Source organism: Equus asinus, chromosome 7 (assembly GCF_041296235.1).
Source record: "Equus asinus isolate D_3611 breed Donkey chromosome 7, EquAss-T2T_v2, whole genome shotgun sequence".
NCBI lineage: Eukaryota > Metazoa > Chordata > Mammalia > Perissodactyla > Equidae > Equus > Equus asinus.
In genome coordinates, this window is record NC_091796.1 from 3,146,216 (window position 1) to 3,163,865 (window position 17,650).

General features: G+C 38.2%; 1 protein-coding gene across 15 annotated transcripts in view; it reads right to left on the reverse strand.

Moving 5' to 3' along the window:
• The window catches only part of ZNF236 (zinc finger protein 236), a 115,418-nt gene that overhangs the window by 56,330 nt on the left and 41,438 nt on the right, over window positions 1–17,650 (reverse strand). For all 15 annotated transcript variants that reach the window (XR_011504347.1, XR_011504348.1, XM_070512838.1 and 12 more), the window contains 4 exons: window positions 16,133–16,336; window positions 14,918–15,146; window positions 3,326–3,598; window positions 1,856–2,059 (listed from right to left, as the gene is read on the reverse strand). Coding sequence is in view for 13 of the 15 variants with exons in the window: in XM_070512838.1 (XP_070368939.1) it covers window positions 1,856–2,059; window positions 3,326–3,598; window positions 14,918–15,146; window positions 16,133–16,336 (910 nt within the window). In the remaining 2 variants the exon portion in view is untranslated. The remainder of the gene's footprint in view (window positions 1–1,855; window positions 2,060–3,325; window positions 3,599–14,917; window positions 15,147–16,132; window positions 16,337–17,650) is intronic.

Consider the following 17,650-nt stretch of genomic DNA (forward strand, 5'->3'; position numbering starts at 1 on the left):
GTATAATTCTGGGACTACTAAATAAATGTTTAATTTGTCCTGACTTTTAGATATTTTCCTGCATTTCAAGAATAACACAAACTACTGAGACGCTATAGACTATGGTGAAGATTAAATACACATTAAGTGAAATTGGTCTGTTGTTCAAAGTCTTTTAACCTACATGGGAATTTTGACCAGTTTCTACGCTCTAAAAAAATTAAGTACCCTAAGAATTATAGCTCCTGGAAAGCTTAGTAGAACTCATACATAAAATCAGAGACTGGTATTTTGGAGAGGAAGATCTTTAATTTGTTGTTTGTTTTGGGGTTTTCCATTCCTTCCAGAGTCAATTCTGATAAGTACATTATCCTAGAAAAGACCAATTTCATCTAAACTTTCAAAGGTATTAGCAAAAAGTTGTAGAGAAGATTTGAAAACAATTTTTATCTCATTTCTATCTGTGCTTACAGCTCATTTCTCGTCCCTAAAATTATAGGTGTTTTCTCAGTTTTCAGTTTACTAGTGACATACCAAGTCATCTATTTTACTGTTCATTTAAAATCAGAAAAGCATTTAAGGTCACTAGAATTTTGTTTTCTATCTTAAATTCTCTTATATTTATTAATTCCATTTTGCTACTTCCATTTTTCTAGTTTTTTGAATTATGTATTTTATTTTCATTTTTTCTTATTTTGTAGTAAGAAATACTTTTTAAAAGTCTTAATTTTGCCGATGGCAGCTTTGGTCCATCCAATTTGTTGATATAATGCTCCTCTTTGTAGCATGTAATTGTAGTTTTGAGTCTTTCTTTTCCATATAATTAAATTTTAGATAACTATTTTCTATTAATGTTTTCATTGAACTGTAATCAAAGATTGTACAATATCTACTTTCAAGAATGTGAAATTTCCCATGCCCTAGAATGTGATCTTCTATTTCATGCATATTTAGAAGTGTGTATTTTAGAGTAAAAGATCCTATAAAGGTACTAAATCACTCTTTTTATATATGTGCTTCAAATCCTCTTCAGTTTCACTGAGTTTAGTTAAATTGATCTCAGGATTTCTCATTATACTTCCTCCTTTCTTCTATTTATTTTTGGTTTATATATTTTGATGATATGCTCCTAGATACTTAAAGGTTCATGACTGTTTATCATCTTACTGGTGGACTATAACTTATATTAATCTAAAATAGCTCTCTTTATGCCATTTAAGTTTTATTTATATTAAATTATATTTCACTTGATGTTAATTTTGTTCATTGACTGGATTGTCTTGTCTAAGACAATGATGAAATACAGAAACTGCATAAAATGTAAACTCTCACACAGAATTTAATGAGGTTTCTTTAATTGGTTCTAGTGCTTACAAACATCACTTTTCTGAAGATTCTCGTAAGCAGCATTTTCTTTTTAGTTAACAAAATCATAATTTACCTTGATTATAACAACACTGAGCCTAAAAAGAACTTAAAAGCGGGTAGTTTTTCTTCTTAATCCAAAAACAAAGCAGCCCAGATAACACTGTTACACACCATGCAGGGATTTCAGGTGAGGCAACAAAGTGCACTGAGTTTCACATACAGAGCCGTCGTCCATTTTCAGCAGCTCCACTGAGATAGGAACTTCTCTTCAATGAAGACTTATATACCGCTATCTTCACTTACACACCATTTCTCTCTTAACCAAGAACACAATTTGGGCAGTTTAGACAGAACTAGGATTTTAATTTTGATCTTGGAACATACTGGCCCATAACGCAAGACAATGCTTAACGAAAACTTCACTAACTCCATGCCTAAAACGATCTAACAACGTAGAACATCATATTTATATGCCCTTTGCAAGGAACCACAGGGAAGAGAGTCTTACCTACGTCAGTTATGAGAATTGGCTCTTGCAAAGGAATATCAGGGACTGGAACGTTCGCCTTGCCAACACGAACCTTTGCAGGTTTTCGCTGGTGCCTCATCTTCCTTAACTCCGTGTGTTTAAAGTGGGAAGCAATGTGAGTCTTCCTATGGCCTGAGGTTCGAAACTTTTTGTCACAGTGAGGACAAGCAAAAGGTCTGACTCCTAATAAAAATAAAAGAACACAGTAGGATTATTTCAAGGGAATGCATCTCAACAATTAATGCCAACATAAATTTCTAGTAGTTTAATATTGATTTGAATATTCAATTTATCATTTCATGCTTATAATTTCGTGGATATTATAGAGTTATTTTCCTTGTTTGAATACAGTGCATACTATAGATGTTAAGGCATGTAATAAGAGAATTTTAGTAAAAAAAGGAAAATTTACTATTTTTAGGAGAAAGCCTTACATTGTAAAATAGGGACATTCAAACAACTAGCAGTCCTCAAGAACACTGAAGTGTGTAAGACTGCTCTCCCTCTCAAGCTGCCATCTGTAAACTGGAGTGACAACGCCTGCCTCCAGGCTTGCTGCTGGGTCTGGACACACTCATGTGTACACAGCACTCTTGCAGTGCCCAGCACTGGGTACCCAGCAGTAACTAGTGTTACTGATTGTAAATAACGCTGGGGCTGCTGACGATGGTCATAATGTCCTCTCAACAATCCTCTACTATCACTCTCCTTTTCTGAAGGAAAGTTCCTTCATTTACAATTTTACTGGTAAACGAAAATGCAGATTCCAAAAAAGGACACAGAACAAAATTGACTAATTTCAGCTTTTTCAAATACTCATCCACACGCCCAGCGCAGCCCAGAAACTCAGAGGGGATAGGGGAAGTTACTGCTAAGCAGTATGGGGTTTCTTTTGGGGGTGATGATAAAAATGTCCAAAAATCAGATAACGGTGCAGGTTGCACAATTCTGAATTGTACACTGTAAAAGAGTGAATTTTATCTCAATTAAGCTGTTGGAAACAAAACTGAAGCCTGAATATGCGCTTTCATGCCTTCATACTGATTACAGTCTCTGAAAGCGAGAGCAGTTGCTAAGGTGTCCCTCCCGGCCAAGGCCTCCGCACAGAGGGCCGGCTGCAGCGGGGCAGCTCAAACCCACAGGTCTTCCCACGCTGCGCAAGTGGTGCCTCTTCCGGAGAAGGGCCCAAAGTCTGTCTAAATCTGGCCACCCACGAGCAGCCTCCCTCTCACTCTGCACTTCTATGTGCATTCGCGAGTGCTACTGCTTGACGCCTCCCTCACGAAGCCCCAGCTCCATGAGATCAGTCCCACGGACCTCCTTTACCAGTGTACACCCCATGCCTAGCCTACAGAAGGGAATCAAAAACCCTTATGAAAAGAAGGGAGAATGCGCCCTCAGAGTGCGGAGCGATCCTCCGCAGGCTCTGCTGTCGGGGGGCCGCGGCACCTGTGTGCAGGCGGATGTGCACTTTGAGGCTGCCGGAGGTAGAGAAGCTCTTCATGCAGTACTGGCACTTGAACGCCTTGATGCCCGTGTGCGTTTTGATGTGGGCGGTCAGAGTGCTCTTCACGGCAAAGGCCCGGAAGCACTGCGGACACTTGAAGGGCTTCTCGTGGGTGTGAATGCGGATGTGGCGCACCAGGTCGCTGGGCTTCCGGAACTCCTTGGTGCAGTAGGGACACACGTGCCAGCGAACGCCATTCTCCTCGCGGATTGAGCCTAAGGCAAAATTTAAACACACAGTCCAGCTTGGCCAGGAAACTGCATGATGCCAAATATTAAGGCACTTGAATTCCTTTCCAGGGTTAGATTAAAATAGCATACCATACCTATGAAAAGCTGTATACTTTTTGCCACAGCAGAAGATATATGATCAATTATGGAAAACGTTGAATTTTGCATAATCACTGAAATTATGGAGGACTATGATTTAATCTTACAGAAAATTCTAACAGTCCCATGAGAACACAAATCACAGCCTGTGAGAGAGAAAGCGCTAACTGGACAGACAATGCAACATAAATCCTGAGTCCACAGCACAGACAGCCCACTGCGAACGTGAATGAAAGCAGCCAGGATCCAGTGACTCCAAAATTTACTCAAAGGACATGAGGAGAAGGAATGAAGTTGGAATAAGCGTCGTTTGAGCTCATCTGATATCGCTAATAAAACAGTACAAATGCAAATAATTAGGAAATAGTAAGTGTATTTTGCTATAAAAGGGAATTTACAAATAGTTAAGACAAAGAAATAGTAGCTATGACACAAACGAGTTCATGATCAAATAGAAAAGATTCTCTGTGTTGTTACTCTAAATATTATTATTCACCTTTCAATCAGGTTTAAAACTATTCCTATCAGAAGAAAAATCACAAGTAGAATTTATGAAAATATAATAAGTAAAATGAGTTCTAAAATATAAAAAATTTTTTAAAAAACAAAATTCAGTAGAATCATTTTTTAGTTTTTAAAATTTTTTCTTAGATTTACTCATCTAAAATTAAATAGGCACCTATAATAAGGTAAAGAATCCACTTGAAATCAAAAATATTTTGGCCATGTTAATGAAATCATCAGAAAATTTTAACTTTTTATTTAAATATGTCTGTACAGAAATAGTTTTATTAGGGAAAAAGAAAATCTTGTTTCTTTCTCTGTCATGAATAAATACAAGGAATTCTCCTTATATGAAGTGAATCTGTAAGAAGAGAAAATCTATTTTCCTGAATATAATGCTCTTTGAAGACTAACACGGGAAAGGAGGTTAGGAAAAAGAATGAAAAATAACATTTTTCTAAAAAGTGATACAATGAAAACAAGGACAAAGAGAGGAACATACACAAAGCATGATGGGGGAAAGAGAGTAGCAACAAGGGAAATGGTTTTCAAAGTGAGAGGAAGACATTTCTTTTATAGTGATATTGTTTATAAAGGAAGTCTAAAACTCAAGACTGCTTAAAACTAATAGGTAAAAATTAATTCAGAGAAGTGCAATAATTACCTAATAGTCTTATCATTACAAGTCAAAAAACCAAGGGATAAAAAGGTGAGAGAGAACTATAATATCTATTAGCTAAAATTATAGTCTTCCCCCAAAATGAGATTTTTTTTTCCGAACAAAAATGAAAATATATCTTTACGTAAGATGGCATAATTTAAAACTGTCACCAGGTTCTAATTATTTCTGGGAATAGACTGGAATAGCGATTACAAACGGGCAGCCCTGAAGCCTGGCATGCATACGTGTTGTTCAGCCCACACCATGTCACAGAAAGAAAACTGAACCCAGATCCTGACCCTTTGACAAAGCAAAAGACCTGGAAACCAAGTCTGCACTCCCATATGGCAACCCACCCTGGTGCTGAGCAGTAGCTTTTCTCTTCAAACACATAAATAAGTTTAACAAGAAAAACACATAATCATCTTCAAGATGAAAAGGCACTTACTAAAATTCAGTATCTAGTTTTAACTTTCAAAAACTGTCTAAAAACAGGGGAAGGTGAATAAAATCTATCTCACTACAACATGTGTCTTAATAGGAAAACACTAAAAGAAATCCTGATAAAGTCAAGAGAGGTTCACTACCACTGCCATTGCTTTATTGTGTTCTAGAGACACTAGCCAACAAAATTAGACAAGATAAAGAAAATACACAGTATAAACTATAAAGGAAAAGGTAAAACTATTATTTATAAATGATATGATTATATACCTAAAAAAATTAAAACTCAGAGGCCATTTTAATATGTGAAAATCAACATACTTTATATCGATAAGCACAATCAAGATGAAAATTTTAAAATACTACTAAAAATATATTTAAAAAAAAAGAAGATCTGAATAAAGGGAAATGCCTTTAATAAAGGACATACCCTAGCCTTTGGTACAAAAACTAAAAGTTATAAAGCCATCAATTCTCCCTGGTTGAGTCACATATACAAATACCAATAGGACTTTTTTAGAACTAGAGTTTTGGAACTTTATCAGATGATTCTAAAGTACATATGAAAAAATAAATATATGAAAATAGTAAAAAATACACTTTTAAAAAAGTGTAACAAGAGAGGACCAGGCTTCCTAATTATGAAACCACACTATTAAAACTAAAATTGCATGGTACCAGAAAACATGAATAAAAAGACAGATTAGTGGAGGAGAATAAAGTCCAGAAAAGACCCATACAGTTTGGAGAGTATAATGTATGATGAAGGTGACACTGCATCTCAGTGGGGAAAATATGACTTATTCAATAAATGAGGTTTGGACAGCTGGGTGCCCATAGGGAAACAAAAAAATTAAATTGAGTCAAAGATTTAACTTCAAACATGAAAGTATAAAAGTGTTAGATAAAGAAGTTATTAGTCTACAACATCAGTGTTGAAGTCTAAGTATTACCCAAGTCCAAAAGTCATAAAACATCGACAAATTTGGCTATACAAAAACAAAATACCTCTCCCTTTTAACTCAAAAGGCAAACAAATTAGAAAAGAAGATATGCCACAAACATAGCTCCCAAAATACTATCATTCTGAATGTATCACAGCAAATAAAAATCCAGAGTCAGTTAATGGAAAAATGCTCCTTAACATGAAAAGCTGCTCAACCTTACTCCTTGTAAGAGAAATGAAATTAAAACTACAATAAGAGAGCATTTTTTAACCTATCAGATGAGTAAAAAGGATCCCACAATTTTGACAACAATCTCTTCAAAAAGCTGTGAGAAAGCATACACTCCAATACATTGTTGCTGGGAGTGTAAATCGATAAACTCCAGTAAAGGAAATCAGGAATATTTACCAAAATGTTCAAAGTATGTACAAAATATCTTTTTCTCTTGTTATCAAGCACATTCATGGTACAAATAATAAAATTTGAATAAGGTCTGTAGATTGGACCAATTTAATACCCTGATGTTGCTGACTGCAGTGTGGTTATATAAGACGTTGTCCATGGTCTTAGGAAATACACACTGAAGTATTTAAAGTTATGAGTATTACATCCGCAAGTCACAGTTAGAAAATTCAGGGAAAATACAGGTAATAAGAGAGAGCAAATGTTAATATTTGGGGAATCTAGATGAAAAGCATATGGCAATTCTTTGCATCGTTTTTACAACATTTCTGTTAAGCCTGAAATTATTTCAAAATCAAAACCTTAAAACAATCTTTACAGAACTTACCCTTTGAAACCTCTGATATTTCCAGAACTGTACCCTACAGATAAATTTACATGTGTGAAATGACGGAGCTACAAAATTATCTACTGCAGCATTGTTTTTATCAGCAAAAGACGGCAAAGAACCTAAATAGTATTAAATTATCCATAAAATGCAATGCTATTCAGGCATTTTGTAAAATAAGGTAAAAGGTGGAAAAAAGTAAACTTCAAAATAATATATACAGCATGCTACTCATCCTGCTAAAAAAATTAATGATATATACCAATATGCTCATGCTTGTTTAAAAGATATAGAAGACCCCAGTGACAGTGGCTGCCCTGGGGGGAGGTGCTCATTCTTCAACAAGAACGAGCAGGGGATTTTTCACTTTTCATTGTATACCGTTTTGTATCTTTTGAATTGTGGGACATGAGCAAGTTTCACCTATTTAAAAATATTGGTATTCATTAAGAACTTATTGTGTGTCAGGCACTGTTCACACTTTACATGGATTTTCTCATGCAGTTATCTTCCACTCATTGTATCATTGCTCCATTTTACAGATGAAAAGGCTAACTAAAGGTTAACTAACTTGCCCAAGGTCAAATGCCAGTAAATAGGAGAGTTAAGGTGCACCCTGAGGTCTGTGTGATTCCACAGCCAGAGTGCACCTTCCTCCCGGCTTTACTTAAAGGAGAGCATTTACTGTGCATTTACAAGCTGCTACGTGCATTCCAGGCATGCTCCTGCCCTTGAAGGGACGACGGGGTGGCGACACAAGCAGGCCTGTACAGAGAGCACGAGACATGTGAAGACAGTGCCGATTCATCCCCTGGGGAGGAGAGCCCTTAAAAATGTCTACGTGAGAGCCGTGAGCCTCTAGCTGAGCTTCGAAAGGCCGGTGTTTGGACTGCCAAGAAGGACTGGGTTTGAGGTACATTTACCAGGCAAAAGCAGCAGCAAACGCCAGGCATGAGATTCCAGAAATGTACAGTCCAATATGGCCAGAGCGTGAGCCGTCTGGTGGGAATCAGCAAGAGCCAGAGCTTGAGAGGCAGACAGGGAGATGCTGGAAAGCCTCACATGAGAAGCCACCAGGCTTCCAGCAGGAGAGAAAGCAGCTTAGATGTGTCCTCCTCACTCTTCAATCAGCTTCCACGCGAGAGAAGGTGCCAGGGACGCCGCCACCTCCGTCTCCAGTGTCGGCTGTGGAGGACGAGAGCAACAAGGTGACAAGGACCTGGGCAGTGCAGGCGGGAGGCGGACGGAGTGATGGGGAAGATACTTGTGGATTCTTCTGTGGGATCAGAGGGGCACACCTACGGTGATCAGAAAACTCCAAGTAGAGCAGGAGGTGGGGACGGACAGGCTCATTCAGGGCTAAATGCAAATACTGATTCAGACTTTAGACAAAGGGCCTTGGCTTATTTCAAGCAGTTAAAGATTTCCCCAGATGCCTGGCAGGTGTGTGCAGAAGTTCCAGCCCAGAGGACTCACAGCGTCAGTTACAGAAAGTTGTTCTGCTGTCAAGAACTAGAACATCGAGTTAATTACAAACATTCACTGGTCACTGTCACCCAGGGAAGAGTCAAATATCCAGAGAAATCAAAGACTCGCACAGAACTCAAAGCTGACAGAACTCTGCGGAGGTGAAGATGGACCAGCGGGATATGCTGATTTTGTTTATAAGCACAGTGTCTCTACGTGTTTCCTAGCACCGTTAGAACAAACCTCCAACGTGGCAGATACACAGACAGCACAGGCTTTACCCCGGTGTGCAGTGACACTGGAAAGAGTCCATCTCGAAGAGGGCCCGGAATGTGTTCAGTATCTTCAACAAGAACACCTGCCCTCCTTGCAAGGAGCTCCAGAAATAATTCGGGAGTTCTGGTAAGCTCCAGTAACCTGATACTAATGTTCTCAAACATGACTCAAAGGTGTTCTTCCAGAGAGCAAAGCCCTAAGGACTGAATCTCCCTGTGCCTACTCATCATTCATAACTCCAATTAATAATTTATAAAGAAGGGGGCCAGCCAAGTGGTTAAGTTTGCGCACTCCACTGTGGCAGCCCAGGGTTTCGCTGGTTCGGATCCTGGGCGGGGACATGGCCCCGCTCGTCAGGCCATGCTGAGGCGGTGTCCCACATAGCATAGCCAGAGGCACTCACAACCAGAATATGCAACTATGTACTGGGGGGCTTTGGAGAGAAAAAGAAAAATAAAAAAGAGGAAGATTGGCAACAGACATTAGCTCAGGGACAATCTTTAAAATAAAGAAAACAATTTATAAAGAAGCAATTTTTCTGTGCCATTCACACTGGTCTTTTTAACAGCACTTTGAGTTTGTTGCAGTATATGTAGTAGGACTTTTCTGTAAAGTGGGTGTAATTTTCCCTAAATACAGGTACGTGACAACAAGAGAAGCTGCTTGCATACCAACTCAAATTGCTCTATATAAAAATGCTGTTAAAACATATAGCAGAGTTATCCTAGTATCTTAATTATTTTATTTGAAACTTTAAATCAAGTCCTTTATAAAGACCATAATTGTGGAAAACAATGTACTTTTTAAAAAATTGCTAATTATAAAATACTTGAAAATTGTAATTTTCTTTTATGTAGGCAGTCACATAAAGCATGAAGGGAATACAATAATCAAAACTAATCTTTTGTGGATAGCAATTACATCTCTTTAAATGGTTTCTACGCCAACTGTATCATAACAAAAGAGAAAAAAAGGCATTTGATAGTCCACATAAAGAAGAAAACAAAAACCCTTAATAAACTAACAATTGAAGGGAAATTCCTAAATCTGAAAGATATCTATGAAAACCTATAGTAAAAAGCCAAACTCAATTACGAAACATTAAAACCATCCCCTTTAAAAATTAGGATGGATGGGGCTGGCCTCATGGCCGATGGTTAAGTTCACACACTCCGCTGCAGGCAGCCCAGTGTTTTGTTGGTTCGAATCCTGGGTGCGGACATGGCACTGCTCATCAGACCACGCTGAGGCAGCGTCTCACATGCCACAACTAGAAGAACCCACAACGAAGAATATACAACTATGTACCAGGGGGCTTTGGGGAGAAAAAGGAAAAAAATAAAAAATCTTTAAAAAAAAAAAAATTAGGATGGAAGCAGACCACCATCAACACTTCTACACAACACTGTAGTAGAAGTCCAAGCCAACATAACAAGAGAAAAACTGTCCTTATTCATAGACAATTATCTACAGAGAAAATGCAAAATAATCTACAAATTGCTACAATTAATAATCGAAGTTAATTGGTTGCTGATTCACAATTGCTACACAAAAGTCAATTATTTTTCTTTGTACCTACAACAAACAGAAAATGCAATTTAAAAATGGTTTGGAGCGACAAAAAAATAAAGAAAAAGAACAAATCTAATAGAAGACTTGCAAGAGCTTTATATAATAAAAGACATCAGTAGTAAGAAAAACATGTTCTTAAATAGAAAAAACACTATATTTTAAAGATACCAATTTTCCCAAAACTAAAGACCAAGATAATCCTGAAGAGAATAATAAAAGATTCATCTTATGCATTTCGAGAGTTATGATAAAATAATGGAGACAGTGTGGCATTGATATTACCACCAACAAAGAGAGAAGCGGAGCAGAACTGAGAGCCGAGAGCAGGACGTACACATAGATGAAAGCAGATCTACAACAAAAGTGGCATTACATATCTGAGAAGAAGAGAGAGATTTTCCAATAAATGATGCTAGACAACTAGTTACGACACAGGAAAAATAAGATTTCAATCCTACCTCTCAGCATACATAAAAATAAAGTCAAGGTGAGACAATAAACTAAAGGTGAAAGGTTAATTTTTAATACTTTTGCTAGAACATAAGGGAGAATTCAACACGGGTAAGAGGGAGATTTCTTTCTTAATGAAAGTCCAAATGCACAAACTATAAATAAAAAGCTTGATCAATACAGCTGCATTAAAAGTAAGAATCTCTATTCATCTGTTCATCAAAAGACACCTTAAAGAGAGTGAAAGGAGATATTTCTGAAGAAGATATTTCAAACACATATAAGCAACAAAGAAATAAAATCCAGACTATATAAAGAACTCCAACAAATCAGTAAGAAAGAGAGAATCCGACAGATAAAGAGGGATCTACGTGGAGAGACAGTAAACGGATTTTCAGGTCCCTTCTAAAATTCAAAACTGGGTAACAGAGGATAGTCAAAATTTTACTCTCGTGACCTGTGCAGCAATTTTTTGTATATTTGTGACTACAGCCAAACACACCCTTATCTAAATGTTTGATTTGTATAAAATGTTAGTTATAAGCCAACAGAATTAATGCTACAAAATTTTTTAGATAATTTTTAATATAGAAAACACCTGAAATGAAATTGTTACCATGGCCCCTAGAGTAGGATGGCCTCCTACCTCACCTGAACTGAACTTAACACTCCTTTTGCTTCATCTGATTTCCATTAATACTTGGTTCTCTTCCTTCCAGCTCAATAAAGCTTTACTTTCTCACTGTGGCCCACTGATTTCTCTTATCTCTACACTCAGCACTTCTTTAACTGATCAGTCACTTGACAATATGCCTCTGTAATCTATAAACTGTTGTCTATCGCTATGCCTTGTCCATGCACTGACTCTACAACTACACCATAAACTCCTAGTGGGCAGGTTCTTTTGTGATGCCTGCATATTATACAGTGTGTTACTTCATATTTATACATAATGAATACTCAGCTCAAAACCTGATTACCATTAAAAAAAGGTTAAAGATCTTAAGTACAGATAATATTTATATTTAATTATAAATGACCAATAATTCAAAACAGAACCTAAATCAAATCTCATAAACTCTGAATATCTTAATATCAAGGAATTCTACACAAATCAGATAAATCATGAAATTTTCAAACTAAATTCAACTACATCCAAATGAATAATAAGAATTTTTTTGTTTTCCTATTCTTAAAAAGTTTATATAAAAGTGTAAAATAATATAGAAAAGTAATTTATCTGAACCATGAATATAAACATCTTTATTCACAACATAGACCCCTTAAAAGAGAAAGAAAAGCAGGAATGAAAAAAAGACTGATTTCTTGAAATAGTCAAAGTAGATATAAAAATCCAAACACGTTCATGCACCTTATTTTTAGAAAAATCACAAAGCTTGGCAAGGTTATCACCAAGAATAAGTTTATACCTAGTTTTTACGTAATTAGAAAAGTCATAATTTATCAGAGATCCAAGCACTTAGCAGATGACAAGCAGCAAAATAAGACCCTTCTGTAGGGTTGCTGTAGGGAAATGAAAACAGTATGCAGAAATAATAAATATATTTAAAAAGCAGATGAATGTGAAACCCACAGTATCCTGGAGCCCACGTACTTCAACAAGTCAAAAGGATGCCAGCCCATTATAGCACAGTATATAAGCCAAAGTTTGTAACAATGACCCCAAGTCTTCAAGAAAAGTTAAGTCATGAAAATCACACTCTGGTCCAAGAAGGTAAAATCTTTCTGATCTTTGGAAAGATTTACACACAAAACAGTTATACCATTATCATACTTTAAGAAATAAATTACCAGCTCTCCAAAACGTCATTCAGTGTGATTTCTAGATAGCCACTATTTTACTACAATAAGTTCCAAACTTTATTAAAACTTCACAATGATTTTTATGTCACAAGTTTTATGATAAATATAAAAGCATTTGTTAAATTTTTAATTAATATACAAAATGCTTCTTAAAGCAAATTCTACTAAAAATATTCACTCTCACAAAACTGAATAAATCAAAAGTAATAGCTTTAATGGCAGAGTATGTTCAATTTGGAAACATAAGGTTAATTGTAAGTTATTAAGGAAATGTTACAAATTATGAGATAAGAATATCTTTGTACATGATCTTCTTAGGATGTCAAATGGTATTCAACTGTCCTTGGAGAGGTATTTTCAGAAACAACCATTACATTATAAGTGTACTGGTTCCTGAAAAGTTTTAATCAAAAGGAATATCTTTACATGGAAACATGTCCCCAATAATTTTCTCAGCACAGTATCAGAGAAATCATTAAACAACAACAACAAAAAATGCTGGCTCCAACTTGTACTAAAGATCACATTTAATCTAAAATTTCTAGAATTGTATAAACTTGCTCAGTACTCTACATATGTATTTAATTTATTCAAGTATTTCAAAAATGAATTTACATAATCTTTACAAACTCTTTAAGCACAACACTCCATATTAAAATAATGTATAATAAAGTTACCTGCAATTCCATTTTGAAATCTCTACCTAATGCTCAGTGCAAAAGACAACGCTGTTTCTGACACCCGAGGACCTGGAAGGGGCGACCCGGGATGAAGCACACCTTCCCCAGTTTAAGGAGCCACTGTGCCAGTAATTTCAAGGAGTTAAGTCTGGCCTTTTATCTGGAGAAGCGTGTGGCTTACAGCCACGTTAGAGCATCTTAAAGGTTTTAACACGGTAACTACAGACAACAGCCGGTGGTAACTGGTACACACGAAAGGTTTCACGTAGGCTATGGGTTTCCATCCGTTTAGCAGGTGCACATAAAGCAGATATTCAAAAACCACAAGGCTAACCTATCACATACCTAATAAAAATATGTGAAAATGGCCCTTTTTTTTCCTTTTTGCCTCTAAATACCAGGAGAACCTGGATGAAAAACTGCTTAGATTTTTCACTTGGGGAGGAGGAGGCCAGATCAAGGGAAAAGGGAGAGCAGGACTACAATGTCATGTGGGCTGGGAAATAAGGATTTCACAACCACGTTACAATAAGAAGGCATATTCTCAGAAAGAAGTGCTAACACAGAGTATGATTCCACGCTTTGCAGCAAGAAAGCACTTGTTCCCTAAGACACCTGGGAGAGGTAGAATGGTCATATTCACTAAGAAAATATTTTTATAGGAATACTTTTGCCCCAAAAGACAGGAATTTATTTTATTCAAGAAAAATTTAGTAATGCCCGTCCCCATGCAAACAGCCATCCTGAGCATTGTGGGGTACTCAGAAACGAACAGAAGGTATTCCAGCTGTCCAACAACTCACACAAGAGACTCAGAGTCATAGAAGTCTAAGTACTGAGGGCGCTGAGAAGAGGAAGAGCACTCTGCAGAGCGCATCCATGAGGAGGGGCATCTAAGCTGGCACTAAATGACCTCAGAGTTTTGACAGAGAATGGGAGAAAAGTGTGAGGAAGACGACGTTCTTGATGCAGAAAAGCCTGTGGACAAGTATGGCGCTCAGAAAACGTGTAAGCGTATGGACAATCGCAGGAACCCCACCTCACTTTGATGTAACCTGAATCCAGACAGACCGGGGAGGGAAGACTGGACATGCACGTTGCACTGGTTATGGAGGGCTCAAAAGCCAAGGAACAGAGTGGGGCAGAATGCGAAATGGCTGAGGGTTTCAGCAGAGGAGCTGTGCTTGAGAAGTCATCAGGTGGCAGCACTGGGTGGAATGAAGGGAGAGCCTGGCCAGGAGGCTGCTACAGCAACGTGGCCAAGAGGCCAGCAGCAGCCGAGGCCAGAAGGACTGCTGGGAAGGAGGGGTCTGACAGCTGGCAGGGGAGAAAAGTCAAAGACTCAGCTTTCCAGCCCGTGGGGACGAGGCAACAGACACTGATCATGGGGAAGAAGACTCCCCAAGGAAAAGAGATAGTGTGACACATTTACATCTTCGTTCTTAATTTTAAGTATCAAACAATGCTGGTTGATAGACACTGTCAAACATTAAACAAGAAAGAAGAGAAAGAGAAAAAGGAGGGCATGTTTCTTAAAAACAAGCAACACACCATCCAAAATGCCTAAACCTTAAAGTGCGTAAAAATTACCAGGGAGAAATGGTGATTTCTTCTTTATAATTTTCTTTTCTTTTTTATCCAACTTCTCTGAGCCTTCCTGTTCTTTTCCTTGCTCTGCATCTGTCGGGTCAGTTTGCTCACTCGAAATGTTGGGCGCATCTGGATCTGGAGCCTGCGCTGCAGAAGTCTTGGCATGGCTGGAGTCGCTAGGATGTGCTGCAACTGGAATTGAAGACAGCCCACTGTTTTCTAAGGCTTGCTGAGACAGAACAAAACTAGAAGGTTAGGAGACACAGTGGCCCAAACCTGTCTACCAAAATCAATCACAAAGAAGTAATACAGCTTTACCTAAAGAATACTAATCCTACCCTGCTGGAAATAAAAATCTGCATTTCCAAGTAGTCGCCTATAAGTGAGACTTCCAAATTTACAAGGCTGAAATATCCCTTTTGATATCTGACATCTCACCTCCACTCAAAATACGGTATGGCAAGCATTTACATTTCTAAATTAAAGGGAATTAAAAGTAATACATTTGACTTTTAGAAATGTTACCGCAGACAACTTTGGTTGTCTCTGAACAGGTTTGGGAATCACTGTTTTAAATCACACTGGGTTTACCCTTAAGATATTGGCTATCATGACGTCCTGAGATTCTTTACACTCCGGCCAACTCATCACCACAAAGGGATGGGAGAGAGGTTCATTTTACAATGAGTAAATAAAGAGAGAGGCGAAGGAAGGCTACCTCTGTTTGGAAACGGAGAATTTGAACATAAAGCGGAACTGGGGTAGAAGAATCAGAAAAGAACTCCGTGCTCCACTTCCCTCCTCCTCCTCTCCCACACGTGCGTGGAATGTTCACACGCTGAGAGGAGAGGCAGTTCCGACTCTCGAAATAGTTACACCAGAACTTCAAGAAGGAATAATGTAGTTTTTATGCCTCTGTCAACAGGGACAGATACAAGAAAGTTCTGAAAAGCCTATTCTTTTCAAGTGAATTCACTTACAGAGAAAAAATTAGAGTTTTAAACTTTAAAAAAATTTTGTAGATTAATAAACAATTTAGAATTCTGCACTGTCCATAAATTATTAAATAAGCATATTTTGTTTCAGCTTAATTTTTTCAATTCAAACACATTTTAACAAAGATTCCTTTACTTTGACAAGCCCCGCATATTTGTTTTTCTGTAATGACACCGAGTCTCTGACACACACAGACAGGAGCAGGGACGGGAGCCTCACCTGCAAAATGTCCTGGTTGATCCCCACCGTGATGCTCAGCTGCTGGCCAGGCTGAGGGGGCTGGCTGGACTCCACCGGGCCTGGCTCCGAGAGCTCCAGGAGCTGCTGGATGACATCAGTCACTGCCTGCGAATTCTGCTGACTCGAAGCTGAGGTGACCTGGGCTTCTGTCTGTTGAAGAGGTAAAGTCTGAAACAGCGTGGCCTGAAACACAGCAACATTTTCATTAAAAATAGAAACGATTACATTAACTGGTACTTTGATTTTTTTAAAGTAAAGAAATAAGCATATCTTCCTTATGATTTTTAATTTTTTTAAGCTTTATAAGTGCTAGTAGAGACTATTCAAGATAGGGGATTGAACACACATACCTCATCTTGCTGTTAGCCCATTAAAATGAGGGGATTTAAAAAGCTACAAAATAAAGAAAATACAGTGGTCAAGAAAATTTTCTGGAAAATAAGGGCACTGGAGGGATAAATGCTCTGTAAGCTACAGTCAAGAATATCTGCGGAGAGAGCTGATCTGATCCCTCAGAACTCAGCCATCTGAAAGGCCACATCAAAAAGATGGTGGAGAGCAGAGAGAGCACTCTGTAGAACCCTGTAATGGTGGATGGAGAAACTACACATCTGTCAGAACCTACAGGATACAGAACAGAACGTAAACCACGGACTGAGTTAACAATAACGTGTCAGTGTTAATTCAACCGTAACCAACGCACCACACAGACACAAGGGTCAGTGACAGGGGTAACCATGGGAGCCGGGGGCGAAGAGGACACAGGAGTTCTCTGTACTTTCTGCTTAATTTTTCTATAAACCTAAAACTTCCCTAAAAAAGTCTATTAATTATAGAAAATAAAGACGGAAGAAAAGATTCTTAGAACCAACAATGAGCCCTGTCTTCCTCCACAGATGGGAGTTAGGCACTTACCTTGAGGCAAAAAAATGGCAGCTTGCCTCTAAAGGAGCTAAAAAGGAATGAACATCTGGGGACGCAGGGCACCCCTGTGGCTCTTAGCTCCCCAGACTAAACAAAAGTCTTCTATGTTCTGCTACCAGGGACCCCAAGTTTAACGGCTGGTTCTCTGGCCAATCATACGAAAGGTGACCCTGGAGATCGACCAGCTCCATTCACATTCACACCCAGGTTTACTGCTGCCTCATTCTGAAACACCAACAGGCAACCAAGAACTCAGAGAAATCTGAGAGGGAGGAGTGGGGAGATGCCCCAAGGCAGGCAACTCAATGAGCAGAAGAGACCTGTTAAAAATAAAAGGCTAACTAGATTTCAGAGGAAAGTTCATCAAACCAGAAAAGAATATCTTGAAAAAGAAACAGTCAGGGGCCAGCCCCATGGCCAAGTGGCTAATTTCGCACACTCCGCTTCGGCGGCCCTGGGTTCACCAGTTCAGGTCCTAAGCGGGGACCTACACATGGCTCATCAAGCATGTTGTGCCAGCATCTCACAGAGAAGAACTAGAATGACTTACAACTAGGATATACAACTATATAC